Source organism: Daphnia carinata, chromosome 6, assembly GCF_022539665.2.
Source record: "Daphnia carinata strain CSIRO-1 chromosome 6, CSIRO_AGI_Dcar_HiC_V3, whole genome shotgun sequence".
Taxonomy (NCBI): domain Eukaryota; kingdom Metazoa; phylum Arthropoda; class Branchiopoda; order Diplostraca; family Daphniidae; genus Daphnia; species Daphnia carinata.
The window spans coordinates 10,610,977-10,631,433 of NC_081336.1; the positions used below are offsets into that span (position 1 = coordinate 10,610,977).

The following is a 20,457-nucleotide window of genomic DNA, read 5'->3' on the forward strand; positions in this document are numbered from 1 at the left end:
ATGAGGACCCAAAAAATCATGATTTCTAGCTTATTGACCAACATTCCAATTGAAAGTGTATCTACAGTAGACGATCTCAATAGCAATAAGGTTGGTGTTGAACAGGAAGAATGTCTAGCAGCTAACACCTCACACTTAACAGGTATGTGTTAATCTTTACGTTTAAGGAAGACGGGCCAGCTTATTCCATCTATTTTCAGGGAAAAGGCTGGATTTGTCTGATAGAACAATGAAAACCAAACTTAAAAGGAGTTAGAAAAATTGAAGAAGAAGAAATTAAAAAAGAAAAATAACAAGAAGTGGTCCTGAATTGCCCAACTTGCACAAGCCACCGAGGCAGCATCAGTGTCATCAACCTCTGATCCCACAGAGTTTGTCAAAACAGGTATTCCTGAACCAAGACCAACAAGTACACCGCTAACACCAATTTTCAACAGCGAAGGCTGCCTAGTATTCAGCAAATTTGATTTAGGAGAACTATCTAATCCCTCACCCATTCTGAAAAAGAACACTTTAGATTGAAAAGTAGCAACGATAAAAAAAAACTCAAAGCCAAAGTGAAAATCTTGGATGGCCAAGCTGAAGTTGGAATGTGAGAAGTATTGAAGAGAAACAGGCATGAAAAGGTGCTCTGCAAAGAGCTGAAGGTTTTCAGGTAACTTTTCAATTTGACATACATATTTGTAAGATCTTAAATAATTTTAACCTTTCTGTATTGCAATAGGTAAAAAACAATGTGGAATGGCTTGCTAAATCTATTATGAAACAAGATGAAATCAAATCAGATAGTAAAAAGAAGTTGGCTGAACGCATCGAAGAATAGGAAAAGAGAAAGGAATAACAACAGAAAACGAGAAAAGCCAACATTAAGAAAAAGAAAACTGAGAAGAAAGAACATAAACTGAATGAACGCCTCACACTTAACAGGTATGTGTTAACATTTACATTTAAGGAAGACCAGCCAGTTTATTCCATTGATTTTCAGAGGAAAAGCTAGAATTGTCTGATAAGACAACGAAAATCCAATTTAAACGGAAGTTAGAGGGAATGAAGAAGAAATTAAAAAGAAAAAGTAAGAAGAAAAGGTCCTGAATTGCCAAACATGCTCGAGCCACCAAGGCAGTATCTGTGTCATCAACCTCTGGTCTTTCAGAGTTTGTTCAAACAGAAATTCCTGAACCAAGACTAGCAAGTACACTGGCAACACCAATTTTTAACAGTGAAGGCTGCCTAGTTTCCAGCAAATTTGATTTTGGAGAACTATCTAATTCCTCACCCATTCTGAAAAAGACCACTTTATATCCAGAAGTGGCAACGATTAAAATGAAAGAAAATAAAACTTAAACCAAAAATGAATATCTTGGTAGGCCAAGCTGAATCTGAGAATGCAAGAAGCATTGAAGAGAAACAGGCATGAAATGGTGCTCTGCAAATAGCTGAAGGTTTTCAGGTAAACTTTCAATTTGACAAAAATATTTGTAAGATCTTCAAAACTTTTAACCTTTCTGTATTGCAATAGGTAAAAGACTATGTGGAATTGCTTGCCAAATCAATTAAAGAACGAGATCAAATCAGAAAGTAACATAAATTGCGCTGAACGAATCGAAGAAAAGGAAAAGAGAAAGGAATAACAACAGAAAAAGAGAAAAGCCAACATTAAGAAAAATAAAACTGAAAAGAAAGAACATAAAGTGAATAAACTAAAGAAAGAAGGCAAATTTACCGTATGAAAGACTGATACTGACTCATGGATGAGCTAAACTCTTGTTCTTTCATGTGCAGCCATGTCGTGATAGTTTTATAGAAAAATACACTGGCATGCCTTCCATGATCGTGGAAAATTTGAAGAAAAAATATCTTAGATTCATTTAAAAAGGTTTAGTGTCTTCACTAATAACAGACTCTCATTTTTAAAAAAAGTCCGTCATGGTAGAAAATTGATTTGTCATTCTTAGTAGCTTTGTTAACGTAAAGTGTAAAGCTTCCTTATATCTCAATGTATTATGTGATGTGTAATTAGGTAATCAATAGCTGCTTGAAAATGTGCAAAAGGTGAAAACAGGACACGAAGAACGAACAGAATCATTTATAGCAGTAGGTTATGATTTTAATGTGTTTATTGGGCTCTTTGTAATTGTTAAAAGAATTGAAAATGTATAAGGAATAAATGGTATTAGAATCAATATTGAATTACATAATCTTTGTTTTGGTCCTTGCCTCAGACGATAATTTAAGTTTGTAATATTATTCCTATAAACATTATTTATCAAATGTTAATGATAATAAACTAGTCTTCGTGGTAACATATATTTTTGTTCCCAGCAACCACAAAAGCCCCGAGGAACTCATTCAGTTTCCGTATTCCCAACGAATCAGTGGTCTTTACCTATCGCATAAGTATCGACAAAAAGAAGCTATATGGGAGATGGACTGGGGGTTGGGGGAATAATGAAAGAGGGTGGACAGAACAAGGCTAAGTGCGAAAAACATTTATTTTTTGTATTACATTAAAAAAAGCGATGGTAATTCAATAAATAAAAATTGTGAAAAATGAACTTTATTAAACGGGATATTAGAAATATATAAATACTAATATAATCCGAAATTAGATTGCAACCGAATAAATAGTCAAAGATTAACTAGCGTACAAACGCTAACATTGTTTGATCTCTGCAAACCTTAAAGAAAATCACGGTTTCAGCAACCTTTGTACACTCCAAATTCCACGGAATAGGAGGTGGGAAATACAATTTTCGAAACAAACATAAAGTTTGTAAGAAAATGAAAATTGAGCGGAGAAAAAGGCCCAGTCCAATGGAGAAAAAGGCCCACTTTTGAATTTGGAAAAAAGTGGGCCTTTTTCGTATGGGCCTTTTTCGTCTGGGCCTTTTTCGCGGGCCTTTTTCGTCTGGGCCTTTTTCTCCGACCTCCAAAAATTCATCAAAATTGAAAATATTGCTTTTTTGAGACGGGAACTGTATTGATGTGAACTCTTTAAACATACTTTTAGATCGTGAATCACTCACACACAATCACATTTTTTCACTGACTTTTATTTATTTATCCAAAAACCTAGATATTTCTAGGAAAATACATGATTTGGGTTCACAGTTCAACAAGGATGCTGATTGCGCTTCACACACATCTAGAAATTTCGCAAGTTGACGTATCTCTGGATTGTTAGCTAGTCAACATCTGCATGATAATACACTTTTCTTTTTTTTTTGAACAGCTGCAATGGTATTTCGGTCATAAGTTCCACGGAAAAATTTCTCCATTGAGGCAAGAACGCCAATTGTGCGTTATCTTGTGCCTATTTTCAATTAAATGGATACGCCGTCACTTTTCTGATCGGAAGAGCTCACTTTGGCCTGGAATATTGTTTTGAATGGTGTAATTAGTATACATTGCATACATTAAATTGGATCAATTACTTTTTGGCATACGTTCAATTGTGTGAGGCTGTCAAACCGTCGACAGGCGGTATCTAAAGGAGGAAATCAGCTACGAGCTTGCGGACTCTAAACAAACGCAAAACTAATAAAAAATTATAAAGATAGCCTGAAACCAAATTGTAAAGAAAATTAATTTTAGTTTCCAGCACTTCATCAATCAAACATCGTCAACGTTGGCACAGGTGATTTTTCCATGTTCATTGTTTCAGGTCACCAATTTCTACTATATGATTCAAGAGGAAATGAGGTTACACGAACAGAAAATTAACCATACAATTCAACTGATAGATAAAAACACCATGATGCGTGGAAGTGAAATACACCACATCACAACTGTTAAAACTGTCAGAACATTCACCACCCATGCAAAACATTTTCTGATTCATTGATCTTCATCACCTAGCCTATACCACGAAAACCAAACACAATTAGTGCATAACGTTTTGCTGATGAAAGCTAACATATACCTAACAAATTTACTGCAGACCAGCAATTCCTGATGGACTCCCACACAACATTCCAGATAAACAAAACAGTAGTTATTCCTAAACAAACATCTTGCAATAGTGGTCAATATAATGCAGTAACTGGTAAACATAAAATCTCACATGAACAACAAATGTGAACGGAACCATTCGAAAATGAGGTAAACAATTTCAAAAATGAATTTGCACAAAAAGGATTTTAACTAAAACACTACCAGAGAACGAAGTTTTTCCTTCCACCTTTTCCTAATTTTAAAATCAATTAAAGAAACATAATTGTTAAGCAAATCTCACTGTGTACCTTTTTGTTGGTTGAATTTGGGAATGGCTTACTAGTTGGAATAAGTTTTTTTCTTTTACCCCAGATTTGCTTTCCGTGCAGCGCACTTCCAACTTTTTCTGCTGATCACAGTATCTGCATGACCCGCTGCAGAATTATCGCAAGTGAAGAGGAAATCGGGTCACAGATACAAAGGGACACAGGTACACGTTTATTTTCTTTAAATACCATAACGAGTGAAATAAACGAATCCGAAGAGCTTCGGTAATCATTCCAACTACCATAATTTTTTTGGCACTGAGCCTCCGTCAATTTTCTTTCCCAATCCTTTATAATTAAGAATCTGCCTTTAGAAAAATAAAACAAGAATCAGTGTAAATTTCTTGTCAATTGAATTACCTAAAACTGTGGAATCCTAGAGACATAATATTCTACAAACTCTTTGAATCCCTTGAAAGCAGAAAAATTTCTGCTAAAAGGTCCACGTTAGCCAGATACAGGTCAACTGGTACTTCCTTTTCGACTGGCATTGGCAGTGATAAATAACAAGTAGGATCAAATGCAACTGAGACCTCATCAGACCCCATACAAACCAAAGCCAATTTCAATAGCCAACTAAAGAGATCTACTACTACAGAATCTATCTGTATTCTACTTATGATAAAATACCCAACATTCATGTGCAGCTTCCTGAAAAATAAAATGAGTTGGAACACAAGTGAACCTTGCTAATAAAAATTTGTAGCTATTTCACCTATATTTTGTCAGTGTCCATCGATGCAAGACTTCTTCAAAATCGGATTCAGATGTTCGTCTAAGCCCCCCAGAACAACGTAGAGTAGTTCTCGCGAAGCAGGGTGCTGGTATCCGGGAAACTGCAGAGCAAATCTACCGACTTGCAACTTACCCAATTCAAAATCGTTACGATGCACAAGTTAAAAACCTAGCTTTTACAAAGCAAGTAAATGGTATACCTTAAATACACTCGAAGGTAATGCATGGTCACCTTGGTAAGGTGTCCGCCAGACCACATCGTTCGTACAAGATGGCGCCGAGCATTTGCATTTCCTCCCTTGGATTTCACCTACAAAAATAAAGGTCTGCCACGTTCGGCTGCCGTGATATAACTAGCCGCTACGACGCCATGATAAATGTGGCCATCAGCAGCTCAGCTCAACACAGCACCTGGGCCACCTAGCGACTAGCCCCCTACGAGCCTAAAGCAAATAATTTGTTTGACAAATAAGACTTTAATTGAATTTAAAAAAATTTTTTTAATGGGATGGGAAGAAAAAAAATCTAGGTATTGAAATAAACCACAAAAAAAAACAACAGAAAGACTAAGAACTTAATCTAATTAAATCAATGTGCGTTGGTTCGTACAATGTTTCGTCGACTGGATCATTCGCAACAACGTGACTTTTCTAATAACTTATACATCTACTTACTAATGCCATCAACTTTCGTTTTTCAAAATACGGAATTACATGACATCACGTATTTTACCGCCTGCTCCCTCCGAGACTCTTACGGCGCTATACACCATTTTTATTAAAATCTTTTGGTTATGGGGAACTTACTGAACAATGAGTCGTGTAATTTATTGTTTCCAATCTATTTTACAGAAGCCAAGCCACTACCTGTATGCACCATCATTGACGAGAGCGGTAGGTTGTCAGGGTAGGCTGAATCTTTCCATAAGTTTACCCTGTTCCGTGAGATTTTTTCTAACTTTTGTCCTCATATAATAGATGGGGCAATCTCGGCTAAATGTGGCAAACGATTAGTATTAAGTATGTAAAATGATTAGGATATCACTCAAACTATTTACTTGCAACAAAGAATCTCTTCGTTGAGACTTCCCTGGCACCGTTGACAATCTGTCCATAAACGATTAAACTTCTCTTCGAGAGCATAAAGTTGGCCAATTTCCCTCTGGTAGAACTCCGATTCTTTCGGCTTGCAAAATCTGTTTAAATTGGAACAGCAAATTTAACAAACATCGCCGAGATAGGCAGAAATTAGACTTACTTGCATACAGCACTATCGTCTGGAAGGACGGTTTTGCATCCAACACAGGTGGATTTGCGTGTGGTAAAGCTAGCCAATCCACCAATTTTTGAAGTAAAAAATGAAGGCGTCCGGGTATGGTAACCATCTACAATACGGAATACAAACCGTTCAATTATGTCAAGCAAATAAAGGCGATAAGTCCATGTTTACGTAGCAACAATGATTCCGCTTTAGATCCAAGTATGGGTTCCAAAATCCGAACAAGGGGTTTTGAAAACTGATTTTCCAAATGGTATGGGGCATCAATAGGTACGCTGTATTCCATTACAAAAATAGGATTTTCCGTCTAAAGAAGACGTATGAAAACTTAATAGTTCATGAGAAATTTGAAATCCAAAGACGAATCTTGAGGTAGGCTGGTGTACTTTTAGCGGCTGCGATAATGACATACGGAACTCGATCCCCTAATTTTGGGGTTGTACCAGCATCTCGCTTACGCATCTTGTGAGCTAGTTCCACATGTGCCTGTTTGCTGGCGTAGTCTTTATCTGTTTTAGTCAGCTCCTTTTTAATAAAAGAAAGCAAACGGATAAAATCACAGTATTCCAAAACATAGTTACGCCCTACCTTGGTAATCATCAGAAGTGAGATATCGACTTTGTTGCGCAGCAAGTCGAAAATAGATTGTTTGGCGTATTCTAGTGCTCCACCCGGATCTCTAAGAGAAAATAAAAAACTTTGAATACTAAAACTGATGACTTTTTGTTTACCGATCAATCAAACTTTTCTGCAGACCAGCTATTGATAAGATTGGCAACGAGTTGACAATTATCACGACGAACAGTTTCTAAACCCTTACAATCCATTTTGTCAAACTTTTCAGGTTTGGTCCAATACAATCCTGGATACCTGTGAAGACAGAAACAGACAGTGCAACTGGTATCTCATCTAACAAGTCTTTATAAATCAGAACCGTAATTACCTCTTTTCGTTGATCAATAAATAGGGGTAATAGACTTTTTCGAATTCCAAATTAATGGGTTTGACAAATTTTGCCGACACAAATGCGGCAGCTTCTCGGCCTAATTCCATGGCTTCGGCCACCGTGGGTACACCGAATTTCACCATTACGGAATCTGTGTTACCATAGATTACCTGACGTGACACTAATTGAGAAAATCCTCGAGTCGCCCCGCGGTCGCGACAAGAGTATTGCACCCAGCTTGAAGATTTGACCGATGATGGCTCGTGACAGTTCCTTGATATATGACAGATTTTAAAACCGAATTGTAGGAGAATTTACACGCCCCGCGGTGAATTTGAATCGAAAATTCACGAGTGCGTGCGACAATTACAACTTCTGGCTTTTGAACCATGGCGGGTATGCACCAGAAACACCTTGTTCTAACAATATGTTCATAAACGGTACCAAGTACGCCGCCTATATGAAAAAATGTGAAATTTTAGATGACTTAATCAACGAATGTCACGAAGGGTTTCTTGAGTATCTTAAATGCAATTGGACCTTTTCGTAGTCGCAATCACAGACGTGCCCACTCAAAATTACTTTTACCTCAACTTACCCAGTTCATATCGACCCATTCGAATCAAGTTAGTACGAAGGCATCAAGGTTTCAAAATTACACAGCGTTCATTAATTGGATTACCGTTTTGCCGGAGCCCGTGACAGCACAAGTAATCAAATCTCTTTTGGCAAGAATATCTGCAACTGAAGCTTTCTGTATAGGTGTTGATTTTATGTAGCCAGCAATCTTAATGTTTTGAAGTAGTAGTAGGCGCAGGCCGGCTTCTTCGAATGATGTTATTTATCGAGGTACATCTTTTTCTGTAACCTAAAGCAAATCCAAATAGATATTTTCAAAACATAAACTACTGTTTCGAAAAATGGTTTACCTGGAGGACGACTTTATCAAAATTGTTAAAGTGTTCCCCACAGACGATCCCCTTAAACAGTTCCTTTTCATCGCATGTCACAGCTTCTGGAATGTATTGTTCACGCAGCTTTCCGTCGATTCATCAATAGATTCGGGCAGCATTTCGAGGTGTGGCCGGACTCGGCTGGAGATTCGGGCTGAGAAATAGTTAATCATGGAAACTCACCGACATCCACGACGGAATAAGTAAACGATGTTGTCCTCGTAGATATGGCATCCACTGTCATGTCATCCCCGTCGGATTTGCCGTCCCCTTTCTTGCACTTTGGTAACATGAAGCAAATGGTTGCTAGTCCCTATAGAAGGAAATAAACAATACATCTAATTATTTGTTAATAGTCATTTTTGCATAAAACTTAACACTGTAATTTGGACAGAGAAGACGACGACAGCCGTCATTTGGAAACCAATGTGGTCCACTAAAATGCCAGTCCCAGCGCGTGAAACAAAACGCCCAGCACCACTAAGAGACGACCATATACCGGCAACAAGCCCGTGAGTACTGGGATTATCCGGATAACCAGCATGTCTATTATCAAAACGAAAAAAAAAAAAAAAAAAGAAATGAATACTGGTACAGTAAATTGATTTTTTAAAATGTGGCTTACATAGCTTCTCTCATGGCATCAACGACCCCCGAAACTTGTTGCCCTGCAAACGCAACTCCACTTTGTGCCAATGCGATACCGACAACAGCTAGATTTCTAAAATAAAATCAAACAATGATACTAGTTAAACGGTTTGAACTTTAGAATTGAAATCAAAAGTACCGATCAATAGGAACGAAGCGAAAAGGCGCCCGTAAAAATATGGACAAGGCTACGATCATGGTACTGGAAAAAAGGCAGAGCTTCACAGGTCCACGGCGATCGCACAAGTATCCCCAAATAGGGCTGGCTATACTGTTGGCACCGTCTTTCAGTTCGAAAAAGATACCCACGTAAAATGGTGTCAAATCAAACTGCAAACAAAACATAAAATGATTCTAAAGAAATTAATAATAACGCCAAGTCGGAAAACATACCGTACGCAACACTTGCGGTTCAAGGTTGATCGAGAGGAACCCGTTCGACATGTCGATACGATGAACGTGAAGAACGGGATCCAAATGGATGGAATACACAAAATAGCCAATGGCGATTGAGTTTTAGTCGATCCCTCGTCATACTGTGACACTAAAATGTTGAGAAACGAGATGAGAAGACTGGTGACGTACAACATTTTGAACTAATTTACCGTCATAATCGGGAAGAAAGGGTAATGCCATAAAGGCCATAAAAGTTTGAATTCCGCCCATGAGGATAAAGGGAGTCTTAACACCACCGACTTCGTACAATGCACCGCCGACTATAGGACCAGCAAGCTGGGCAATGTTCATCATGGTTCTTGTAAGATTCTAAAATTAGAACAATGGTAGAAATTGAACAGCGAACGCTAAACCTGCATTAGTGAATCTTACAAAGATTTTGGCAACGGAATTGGGAAACTCCACACCAGTGTACGTAAACGTCGCCGTAATTGTTCCAGCGTTTCCGGTAGCGTGAATGACGCGGAACAATATAGATATTACGACGAATGAACCCCCGGGAGGGAAATACTCTAAAAAGCTTTTAAAGTTTACTGATTAAAACCCAGCTTTTGCGTTTTTTTTGTGTAATTTACTACTCACCCCGATAATAAGCAGCAAATACCTCCAATGAAAACTCCAGAAACAAAGGTGAACCGAACGCCACTAACTTTTAGCTTGTGATGAGGACATATACCGAAGAACGCCACCAATTAGTTAGCTTAGCTAATTAATAGATTCCAGCCTTGGATGATTCCACGGCGAACTAGTATCAAACAGTTCTTCATCCTCACGGAGCCTTCCCACGCCAAACCAGTATCAGTCAGCTCTTCACCTCTACGATCAGTTCGTCTTCACGTGATCATTGACGTCAAGAGTGACCTCATATTAACTGATAAAAGCTGTGACAAGAAGGGGGCTCTGGGGTCTGAGTTTAGTGCGTTATAGTACAGTGTGTGTCTGTGTCCAGAGCGTTGAAGTGTAGTAGAGTTTTAGAGAATCTTACATTACACCTGTGATTAGTCTTGTTAGTCTTGTGAAAATACACTTAGTAATTAGTAAGCTGAGTTGAAAGTCATTTACAAGTTAAACATTACATTTGGTGAACGTGTCCAGTTTTGAACTTTGTTCAAATCCGACGACCCCGGACTCCCAGCAGCAGACCAGCAGGTCTACCCACTTAAACATCGCAGACGACCGGAAATCGTCTAGAACTCCCCGCTACAAGGGTAAGTCACCTAAATGTCATCTGACAACTTAGCAATAGATATATACAAGCCGTCAGCCCCAGTAGAAGAAACTGTAGAAGTAAAAGATCGTCCTACAAGACGAAGCGTAGTAGATACTAAGCGTACAACCCAAAAAGTATATCCCAGTTTAGAAAACGAGCAGAAGAGTGAAATAGCAGAAGTTCGTATTGTACCTTTTCAATAAAGAACTAGAAGCGCTGAAAGTAGCCCAAGGGACAGCGACGAGGAGAAACAATTAACGAAATATCATTCTACAGAGAATCTACCCAGTAAAAAGAGAAATAAGCTAGTAGAGGAGAGGGATATTCTAAAAACTGCACTAATAGAGATTCATCAAACAATTAATCAGTATAAATTAGAACTAGAAGCAGCTAAAGATAAAGCAACAACCAAACAGCTAAAAACACGCCTAAAAGATAAAGACTTAGAGTATAAATTAATTTCGGAAAAACTAATCGCGGCTGAAACAAAAATACAAGAGCTTGAAAATCAAGGTTTAGCCTTACTACAGACAGCTACTATCCAGCAACAAACCATCGAATATCAAGCAACCAGCTTAACCCAACAGTTAGAGCAAACGCAAGGAGAAAAAACCAACCTAATAACCACCCTAGTAAAAAAGACCCAGGACGTTCAAATCTTAGAATCAACCATAAGAAAAGTAGAAACCGAACACACATCAGTTAAAACCAAGTTAATTAAGGACAAGAAAAAGCTTCAACAGGAATTAGAGAAATTGAAAGAAAGGGAAAGCCAACTAATTGGAGAAGGAACAACCTTATTGAATAAATACAGTAACATCCAAATAGAATTCGAGAAACTACAATTAAGTTCCAAAGCTCTTGAAACAAAAAGCATTGATCAGGAAAAAGAAATTAACGCCTTACAGGTAGAACATAAGAAATTAATAGTACATATAACAGATAAGAATCAGGAAATTTCGCATCTAAACGATACAATAAAAACCAAACAGGCAGAGTTGGAATTTCTAAGACAGGAACAAATTGACCAGACAAGCAAATTTGTTAACCTACAAACAGAAAACAATCAACTTAAGCACAATTTGAACATTAGCCAGATTAACGAAACAACCTTACACGATAAGCAAACTAAGCAAACAATAGAAATATCAACGTTACAAACGGCTAATCAGTCGTTAGAAGAAAAGTTTAGAAGGCTACAACAAACAATCGCGAGTGCCGCAAGCACAAACGAGTTGGAGATAGCACAACACACCCTGGCCATACAGAATAGGAAAATCGTGTCATTGGAAAACGAATTAACGGAACTAGGACAAGCACTCCAGTTAGCGAAACAGGCAGCGGAGCGAGCAGCTAAACTAGATACCGAAAACAATTATCTTAAAGGAAGCATAGAGCAACTAAATAAAAACAACCTGACACTCTTAGAACAACTAACACAACCGGCTATCGAAACCGATACAACTAACGAAACACCAAGAATGACAGCAAACGATGATATACGAGCATTAGCAGTAGCCATTACACGTAGAGACGAAACACAGAACATTCCTATTTATAGTGGCAATGTGAACGACCAACCGATAGGAGTATGGTTAAGAGATGCGGAGGCAATAGCAACGATTCACGAATGGCCGAGGGAATCCACCAAAAAGATTTTAGCCACAAGGTTAAAGGGGACAGCATTGCAATGGCATATCGATAGACTACGGGTAGCACCGAGAGAATCGTATAGCGATTGGCGGAATGCATTAAAGGAACATTTCAAACATCCCGCGGATAAAGCCAAACAGAAATCGAAACTACTGTCAGTAAAACAATCACCTAACCAACCCGTTAGACATTTTATTGATAAAATAACACAGGCATATAGTGCGATCTACAAGGAAGGCGATGAGGAACAAGCAGAAAGCGCTGAACTAACAGCTCTTAAAGATGATACACTAATCAAAATGTTACTAGATGGATTGCTGCCAACCATCAAGACAATTCTATTCCATAATAAATACCCTAGCACCCCAAACTGGCAAAATTTCAAACAAGCAGCGTTAGAGTCAGAAGAAATCGCCTACAACACACAGGCACTAGAACTAAAACCGATATTCAAATTTGAAGCACCGAAACCGACTAGAGATATAGAAGCTGAATTAACTCAAACAAAACTGGAATTAGAAGAGTTAAAAAACAACCTAACGAAATTAAATCTGTCAGGTACAGCGTCGAAATCGGGACAAGATTGGTCCGTAAACAATATTGACACCTATAAGCAAGGTAGGGATTCGTCAAGATATAATAACGTTAAATGGGAAGATCGACAGCGATCTAGGGATAATTCGTATAGTAGAGACCGTAGAGATCACTCTTACAACCGTAACAGATCGTACGACAGGAACCGGTCCGAGTCGCGTGAACGGTCATACGGTAAAGAACGATACCAGGACAAGAGGTATCAGAATAGGGAGAGACTCGATTCTCGGACAAGGCGTTACGACGAGCGTCCAAGATCCAAGAGCCCTCACCCATCGGCAGAGCTAGCGAGAAAACAAGGATTAAGTGGTAATAACAGAGAAAACACTACTACTTGTCATAGATGTCTCAACATAGGACATATAGCGAAAAATTGTCGGACAAAAAATCCGAGAAGGTTCCAATCAAAAACGGAATAGGAAAGATTAAACAAACATGTAGATTAATTAGGATACCCGTGGAATTTAGTAATCAGAAAGCACAAGCTTTAATCGACACAGGTGCAGCAGCTAGTATTATTTCATCTGAGAGATTTGCCTTATTACCTCATAAAGCGATCGTAACTGAATTAGAAACTAAACCTAGTCAGTTGTTTGAATCAGCGTCAGGAAACATCATGCACCCATTGGGATGTTTCAAATTAAGTCTTAAATTAACACCAAATTGCAGACTAGAGCATGACTTCTTCGTGTTGCCTGAAACACAAGAAGGATGTATTTTAGGACTAGATTTCTTCAAAAAGTACAAAACAAAATTAGATATAGCTAATAAAACACTAACATTATCTGTAAACGGAGTAGAATCTGTAATTAGCCTTAAGAAAATTAATATACCTATATATAGCATTAAGGAAAGCCAAACAGTAACCTTTGAACTGTCACACCTGAAAGGGAAAGACAGACTAGAAATGGAGCAAGTATTACATAACCACAAATCAGTTTTCGCATCCCAGTTGATAGAACTAGGACGAACAAATGTACTCAAGCATAAGATAGTAACTACGGGAAACCCAAAAATGAGAGGAACCTATAGAATGCCAGCAGCTATTAAACCGATAGCTAAGCAGCAAATCGAAGAAATGTTGAAATACAACATCATCCGAGAAAGCCATAGCGCTTTTAGGGCATCAATAGTGATGGTAAAGAAGAAATCAGGAGAACTACGATTTTGCGTAGACTATAGGGACTTAAACGCAGTGACAGTCAAGGATCGGTATCCTCTACCACGAATAGACGATACATTGAACTTGCTACACGGAGCGAAATTTTTCTCAACACTCGATTTGTTCAGTGGGTACTGGCAAATCGAGATAGCTGAGGAAGATATTCATAAAACCGCATTTACAGCAGAAATGGGACACTTTGAGTATATAAGGATGCCGTTTGGTCTATGCAACGCGCCGAGCACGTTCCAGAGGACAATGGAAATTGTTCTTCGAACGTTAATTGGCAAGTGCGTAATGGTATATATTGATGACATCATTGTATACAGCACCAGCATGGCCAAACACGTACAGCATCTGACCTCGACGTTTCGCCTTTTACAAGCAAATGGACTTAAAGTCAAAATTCAAAAGTGCAAATTTGCAGCTAACGCGGTAGAATATCTTGGGCACATAGTGTCACAAAAAGGAGTCATGGTAGACCCAAACAAGATAAAAGTGGTAAAAAATATCCGGCACCAAAAAACCCGGACCAAGTCAGAGCATTCCTAGGACTCGCAAATTACTATAGACGGTTCATAGATCAGTTCGCCAACAAAGTCCATGTACTAACACGGCTCACGAGGAGCACAGTACCATGGCAATGGGGGCAGGAGGAAACAAGCGCTTTTGAAGGCATCAAGGAATGTTTATGTTCCGCCCCTACCCTCGCATATCCTGATTTCGCGCGCCCTTTCATCTTACACACGGATGCGTGCGGGTATGGAGTAGGCGGAATCCTCTCTCAGATGCCACATCCAAATGCCAACCCAGGGCCCAGTGAGGAATCAATAAATGATTCAAGAGTAATAGAAGAGTCGACAGACGAATGGAATAAGTCTCTAGAACACCCTATTGCATACACCTCTAAGCATCTAACTGATGTTCAACTAAAATGGTGTACCACAGAGAAGGAAGCGTATGCGATTATTCACTCAGTAAAAGCATTTTTCCATTACCTATACGGCACTAACTTTGTAATAGTGACCGACCATAGGCCTCTGCAATACATCCAAAAAGTCAGGGAGCCAACAGGAAGATTGGCCAGATGGTTCTTATTCTTGCAACAATTTGAGATGGAAATTCAGTATAGGCCTGGTAAACTGCACCAAAATGCTGACGCATTGAGCAGAATACCGGTTAATATTGTAGTATCACAGCAAATCGTAGCTGACGACTGGCTAATTGCTCAGCAAGAAGATACCTTTTGCAAAGAAGTAGTAAAAAACTTAGAGAAGGCAAACAAGGATGCAGAAGACGAATTTCGATATTTACCTAGCGGACTTTTAACCACAGCTAAGGGAAAAATCGTAGTACCGGCGACGCTACAAAAAGAGGTTATGGAGCAATATCACGACCACAAATTGGCTGGTCACCTAGGAATAACAAAAACAACCGCAAACATTAGTAATAAATACTTTTGGCCAAAGATGGCTAACGATATAAAAACTCACGTACTTAACTGCTTAACCTGTGCGAAAAGAAAGATTTCTGGATCTTGTAAAGCTGCACTCCAACCAATCCCTGTTACAGACTACGTCTGGCAACGATTGGCCATGGATATTGTAGGCCCAGTTCCAGAAAGTGAGAAAGGAAATAAATATATCTTAGTAATCATGGAGTACACAACGAGATATATTATAGCACTTGCGCTTAAGGAAGTTTCCGCCCAGACTATCATTCGCAAGTTTATTAAGCACATTGTAAACAACGAAGGGTTACCCTCGCAGATCCTAACGGATCGAGGTTCGAACTTCCAATCGCAAGCAATGGCTGAATTGTGTAAGCAGCTAGGTGTGAAACAGTTAAGAACTACAGCATACCACCCGCAAACAGATGGTGCTGTTGAGAGATTTAATAGGACATTAGGGGACATGTTAACAGCCCATGTCGCTCATAACCCTGCCTTGTGGGATGAGCACCTCGACTATGTAGTCGCGGCTTACAACCGGACGCCTCACTCGAGCACCGGTGAAACCCCTTTTTACCTATTAAAAGGCAGAGATGCATTAGAACCATCGGACTTAAGACCCCCGATGAGAAATAGGCTTCTAGAGGATCAAAACAACATTTATACGCAACAATGGCACGAAGCTTTAGAATTAGCCAAAAGTAAGCTAATCGTAGCACAGTCAAGACAAAAGGTGAATTACGATCGTTCATCGAAGGAATGCTCGTTTGAGCCAGGAGACTTAGTGCTATTGAAAGAAATGAAGCCACAAACAGGTAAATTTTATATGCGTTGGGATGGACCTTTCACTATCGTAGATAAGTTGTCTGATTTGAATTACCTAATCAGGAGAACAACAGAAAACCATACTATGGTTGTGCATGTGAATCGCCTCAAGAAATGGAAAAGCAAGGAAGACGCGGAAAACGTAACTAAAGAAAGGGAAGAAGGTAACAGCGTAGAACGTAACCCTAGGAGGGAATCAGAAAACGAAGAAAGAGAAACACAGAGTGAAATAGAAATTGAAAGTAGGGAAAGGGAATTGAGTATCCAATGTCAAGGAGAGACAGCAGCAACCGCTGTAAGACAAGCAACAGAAGGGGAAGATAGCAATCGGCAAGAAACAGCACAGTTACCGACCGAAAGCGGTAAAGCACAAATTAAGCAACCTAGAGTGAGACGGAAAAGGCAGGATGATATCGGAATACCTGTTAGAAGATCGCTAAGACAAGCAATCAAACAGCCACAAAGACTCATTACGGAAATGTAATTACAGATGAGGAACGTTATTGCAACTATCGTCTTCATTATAGCTGTAGGAATAACCCACTCAATAACCATCGACACCTGCAACTGCTCACAACCAGTAATTAAAGGTATTTTAGATTTAGACGATCCCGACTACTGTTCACACCCTGAACCAGTAGAAATTCCAACTAAAATCAATTACCGATTCCTAACCAAAAACAAAGAACCCATAACATGGGAAGGGTACGCATGCACCCAGTGGTTGTCAACCAAAGAAATATCCACTAATTTCCTTTTAAGTCATGACACTATTTTTAAGAAGCAAATTTTAAAAGTTAGTGCTAATGAATGCTGGAACACGGCACAGTATCCAAATACATGCGTGAATAGCCCGATGGTAAAGGACGGAAAAACATTTAAATACCTCCAGGAGCCTGAGGGAGAAGGTCACTGGATGACAACACAGGTCTACACAACTAAGAATTGTGTAACTCAAATAGTTCAGTTATCAAAGGATTGTCACGATTGCCCAGTAAAGTCACCGTTTGGTATAATAGCGAATTCTAGTAAGGCAGAATTTTCGAATCATAATGAACTAACGATCGTTTGGAAAGCACCAGATGCAAAAGAACCCACCTGTGAAATAAATTCGGTATTTCAAGGTAGAGGTAACTTAACGAAAAGTAAGAAACAAAATAGGATAGAAGATCATGCAGCTCAGTTAGAATTTATCATATCTGCTAACAAAACGCAAATCTGCACGAACATAACCGTCTATCCGGTAATCGGGTTACCCGATTCCTACATAGATATTATAGAAACCCCTAAGCGACAGAAAAGAAGCTATGATAGAGAAGTGATAGGATTATTAATGTTAGCTAGCGATCCTAGTCGTTGTTTGGCGTACATGCCACGCAGTGGAAAATTCTCGACCCCAACTTGTGCATTCGACACCACCCTGTCAATTGAAAAAGAAACGCAGAAGGTGATAACCAACGGTCAAGCTTTCAAATTTCTTGCTAATGGGATGGTAATGCAAAGCTATCTCGAGCATTGCATTCACCAATTTACAGAAAACAACACGGGAGTCAAGAAATGCGGTAGTAGTTTAGATGAACTAAATAACCCGACGGATGTATGGTCATTAGAACCCAACCCGATGACATTTGGATTAGTTCCTTTCCATATGATTCAAGCTCACACAGGTAATTGCTTAACCGTAAACATAACACTGGATTATCCTGTAACTGTTACACCGTGTGAGAATGGTAACGTGAACCAAATATGGTTACTAGAAATTCTAGAATCATCCAATGAGGCAATAGATGGGGAAATACAAGAACAAAGAGGGCCACAAGTAACTAGATGGGATAGGAATCGCACACGCAAGTTCGACAAAATGAGTGACCACATACCGTTTAATCCACCAACTTTATACGGTAAAATTCAGCCCACCACCAATTTGGATTACTGTCTAACTATATCGGAACAACAGACTCTCACGTTACTGTTTTGTAACCAAAGTAGCTCTATCGAAGGTTACCCTAAACAGGATTTCGGCTACGTAAATGGGAAACTAAGAATTCTCACAACCAACACTTGTGTTACGCCGATGACGGCGCAGTCATGCGACAGTGAATTTAGTAATAGAATGTTATGGAACTACAATGAGATTGACAGGCAATTTGCCTTAAAGGACAATCCATTTTGTCTAGTTCCATTTTACGAAGACAAGACGGTGCGAGCACTTCCCTGCGATTCCTCACAAAAGTTGCAAGAATGGATTTTCCAAAGAACCCTTGCAACCCCATTTTTTCCAATAGACAGAATAGAAGAGGTGACTACCATTTCGAATAGAAGGGAAGAGAGAAACAAAAGAAGACAAGAAAGGTTAATTGAACAAAATGATTCTGGTGAAGTTTTGAACACCAAAGGCAACGAGACAAAAACTCAATTAACAGATAGCGTTAGGACGTTGCTAGACATTGAAAATCGCCAGTACATGGAAGGGCAGGCGATCAAACACGAATCACAATTGGCCAACGAAGTCCGTCAATTATATTGCAAAATTACTTCACTACAGCGTAATCAAGCTATGGTTTTAGCACAAACAAATGGACTGCTTGCAGCCCGTGCACTAAATCTAGATACATGTAGTAGAATAACCGGAAACGGAAAAAGTTTAATTTTACAGAAATGTGAAATTGTACCTGTAAAGATGGCCGCTGTACAAACACAGTGCGGCTATCAGCCATTTTTTCAGGCAGACCCGAAAACCAATTTCACTGTTGGAAAGGATGGTTGGTCACTTCATCCTTTCCAGGATTGTTTCTGGAACGGTCAATATGTAAATTTCAACGATAAAACCTATACATGGATAAATGGAGAATGGAAACTCCAAGAACCATCAATTCATGTGGTAAAACTAAAATTGATTACAGCATTTGAGGAATTACCTCTAAAAACGTACGATTATTTGCCTCAGCATCATTCGATGTATGAGCCAAATAACGTAGAACAATTAAATGTTTTAACGGAATTAATTGGTAGAGTACAACTATCTAATACTAATTCACTTTCTGGATTAGTCTTAGATAACAAGGCCCAGGTTGATTTCTGGGATATATCCAATTGGGTTTCCATATTTAAGTATGGAATACTAGCAGTGAGTGTAATAGCTGTAACAATCTTGATTGGATATGTCTGCATTGCATTTATACCATTTGCTACAATCTTCAATTTGTGTAAAAAGAAAAATAACACTAACAATCACGAGCAAGAAATTCCCATGCTGTCACATATCCATAATGATACACAAATCATTCCGGGTAAGGGACTCTGTTGGAATGACGGATGCCTCATTGCACCCCAAAAATGAAATTTGTAACCACAAGTAGAAACAAATTTATATGCGATGTTAAACGTAAAATTTGTAGCATCTATGTAACTAATAAACCTACCTATCATTTGTACCTAGCCAAACCTTTAAAAAAAAAAAAAAAAAAAAAAAAAAAAAACGTCCATAGACAACCAACCTTTAAAGTTGTGTATTCTACTGGAAATACAAGGAACTAACCAGCATAAGATCGGTGCCAATCAAAAGCCGACGGAGAAGACGGTGTACGTTCTGCATTGCCACTGAGTGATGGAATTCTTCCTGCAATTGTTCATTGAAGAAGAGCGATGAACGACAGTTGCGGTGATAGATATCCTCACCAGACTCGAGCCACCAGAGCAATCGTGCAAACCGGACCGGGTAAATGTCGCGGTAGCGAGCATAACCTGGAAACTGACTGGAAAAAGAAAAAACAAGTCAAATGGAATACTAAGAAAAGAACCAATTGCGACTTACACATAATAGCGGTCGGTGGAACTGACTCGTCGGAACCCGAAGTCAAGAGGAGGACAATTTTCAACACTCATCGATGGCCGATAGGAATTGAAGAACAGTTCTCGATCAGTGGGAAGAAATCTTCGGAAGAGCAAATGAGGCTTGTGATACGCTATAACTTCAAAAATCCACAAAGCAGTATCAACGGCAGCACGATGAGACACAACGCATGTAAAATCAAACTCCATCATGCACAAGGGAGCTCGACGAAGGGCAAGAAACGAATGAAACACACCGGAACAAAAAGCAACAACTATAAGGTTCGAATCAAAAAAAAAAAAAAAAAAAAAAAAAAAAAAAAAAAAAAAAAAAAAAAAAAAAAAAAAAAAAATCCTTACCTATCCCCTCCACTATTCCACTCTCTTACTACAAGAAATGTTTAGCAATTGTAATCCCTACGGAAGAAAGAAAAGAAGCAAATGCATAAATTAGAAT

The 20,457-nt window shown here is 38.9% G+C and overlaps 2 protein-coding genes and 1 pseudogene across 2 annotated transcripts; all 3 read right to left on the reverse strand.

Moving 5' to 3' along the window:
- Window positions 1–3,032: 3,032 nt before the first annotated feature.
- LOC130697634 (DNA polymerase delta catalytic subunit-like) lies at window positions 3,033–7,532 on the reverse strand (annotated as a pseudogene).
- Window positions 7,533–8,948: 1,416 nt separating this feature from the next.
- LOC132088085 (MFS-type transporter SLC18B1-like) lies at window positions 8,949–9,634 on the reverse strand. The gene is made up of 4 exons (XM_059495778.1): window positions 9,629–9,634; window positions 9,425–9,584; window positions 9,218–9,363; window positions 8,949–9,149 (listed from the first exon to the last, which is right to left on the reverse strand). Exons 1-4 carry the CDS (start codon window positions 9,632–9,634, stop codon window positions 8,949–8,951), a joined length of 513 nt encoding a protein of 170 aa, XP_059351761.1.
- Window positions 9,635–19,672: 10,038 nt separating this feature from the next.
- Window positions 19,673–20,247, reverse strand: LOC130697633 (uncharacterized). Its single transcript, XM_057520546.2, has 2 exons — window positions 19,984–20,247; window positions 19,673–19,924 (listed from the first exon to the last, which is right to left on the reverse strand). Exons 1-2 carry the CDS (start codon window positions 20,211–20,213, stop codon window positions 19,684–19,686), a joined length of 471 nt encoding a protein of 156 aa, XP_057376529.2. The 5' UTR covers window positions 20,214–20,247; the 3' UTR covers window positions 19,673–19,683.
- Window positions 20,248–20,457: the final 210 nt, after the last annotated feature.

Bases quoted from the DNA above. Each gene is read 5' to 3' on its own strand.
- LOC132088085 (XM_059495778.1), bottom strand. The intron at 9,364-9,424 runs GTAAATTAGTTC...TCAACATTTTAG, and splicing joins CTTTCTTCCCGATTATGACG to TGTCACAGTATGACGAGGGA. The intron at 9,150-9,217 runs GTACGGTATGTT...TTTTGTTTGCAG, and splicing joins CCTTGAACCGCAAGTGTTGC to TTTGATTTGACACCATTTTA.
- LOC130697633 (XM_057520546.2), bottom strand. From the start codon at position 20,213: ATGATGGAGTTTGATTTTACATGCGTTGTGTCTCATCGTGCTGCCGTT. The intron at 19,925-19,983 runs GTAAGTCGCAAT...TTCTTTTTCCAG, and splicing joins TCCACCGACCGCTATTATGT to TCAGTTTCCAGGTTATGCTC.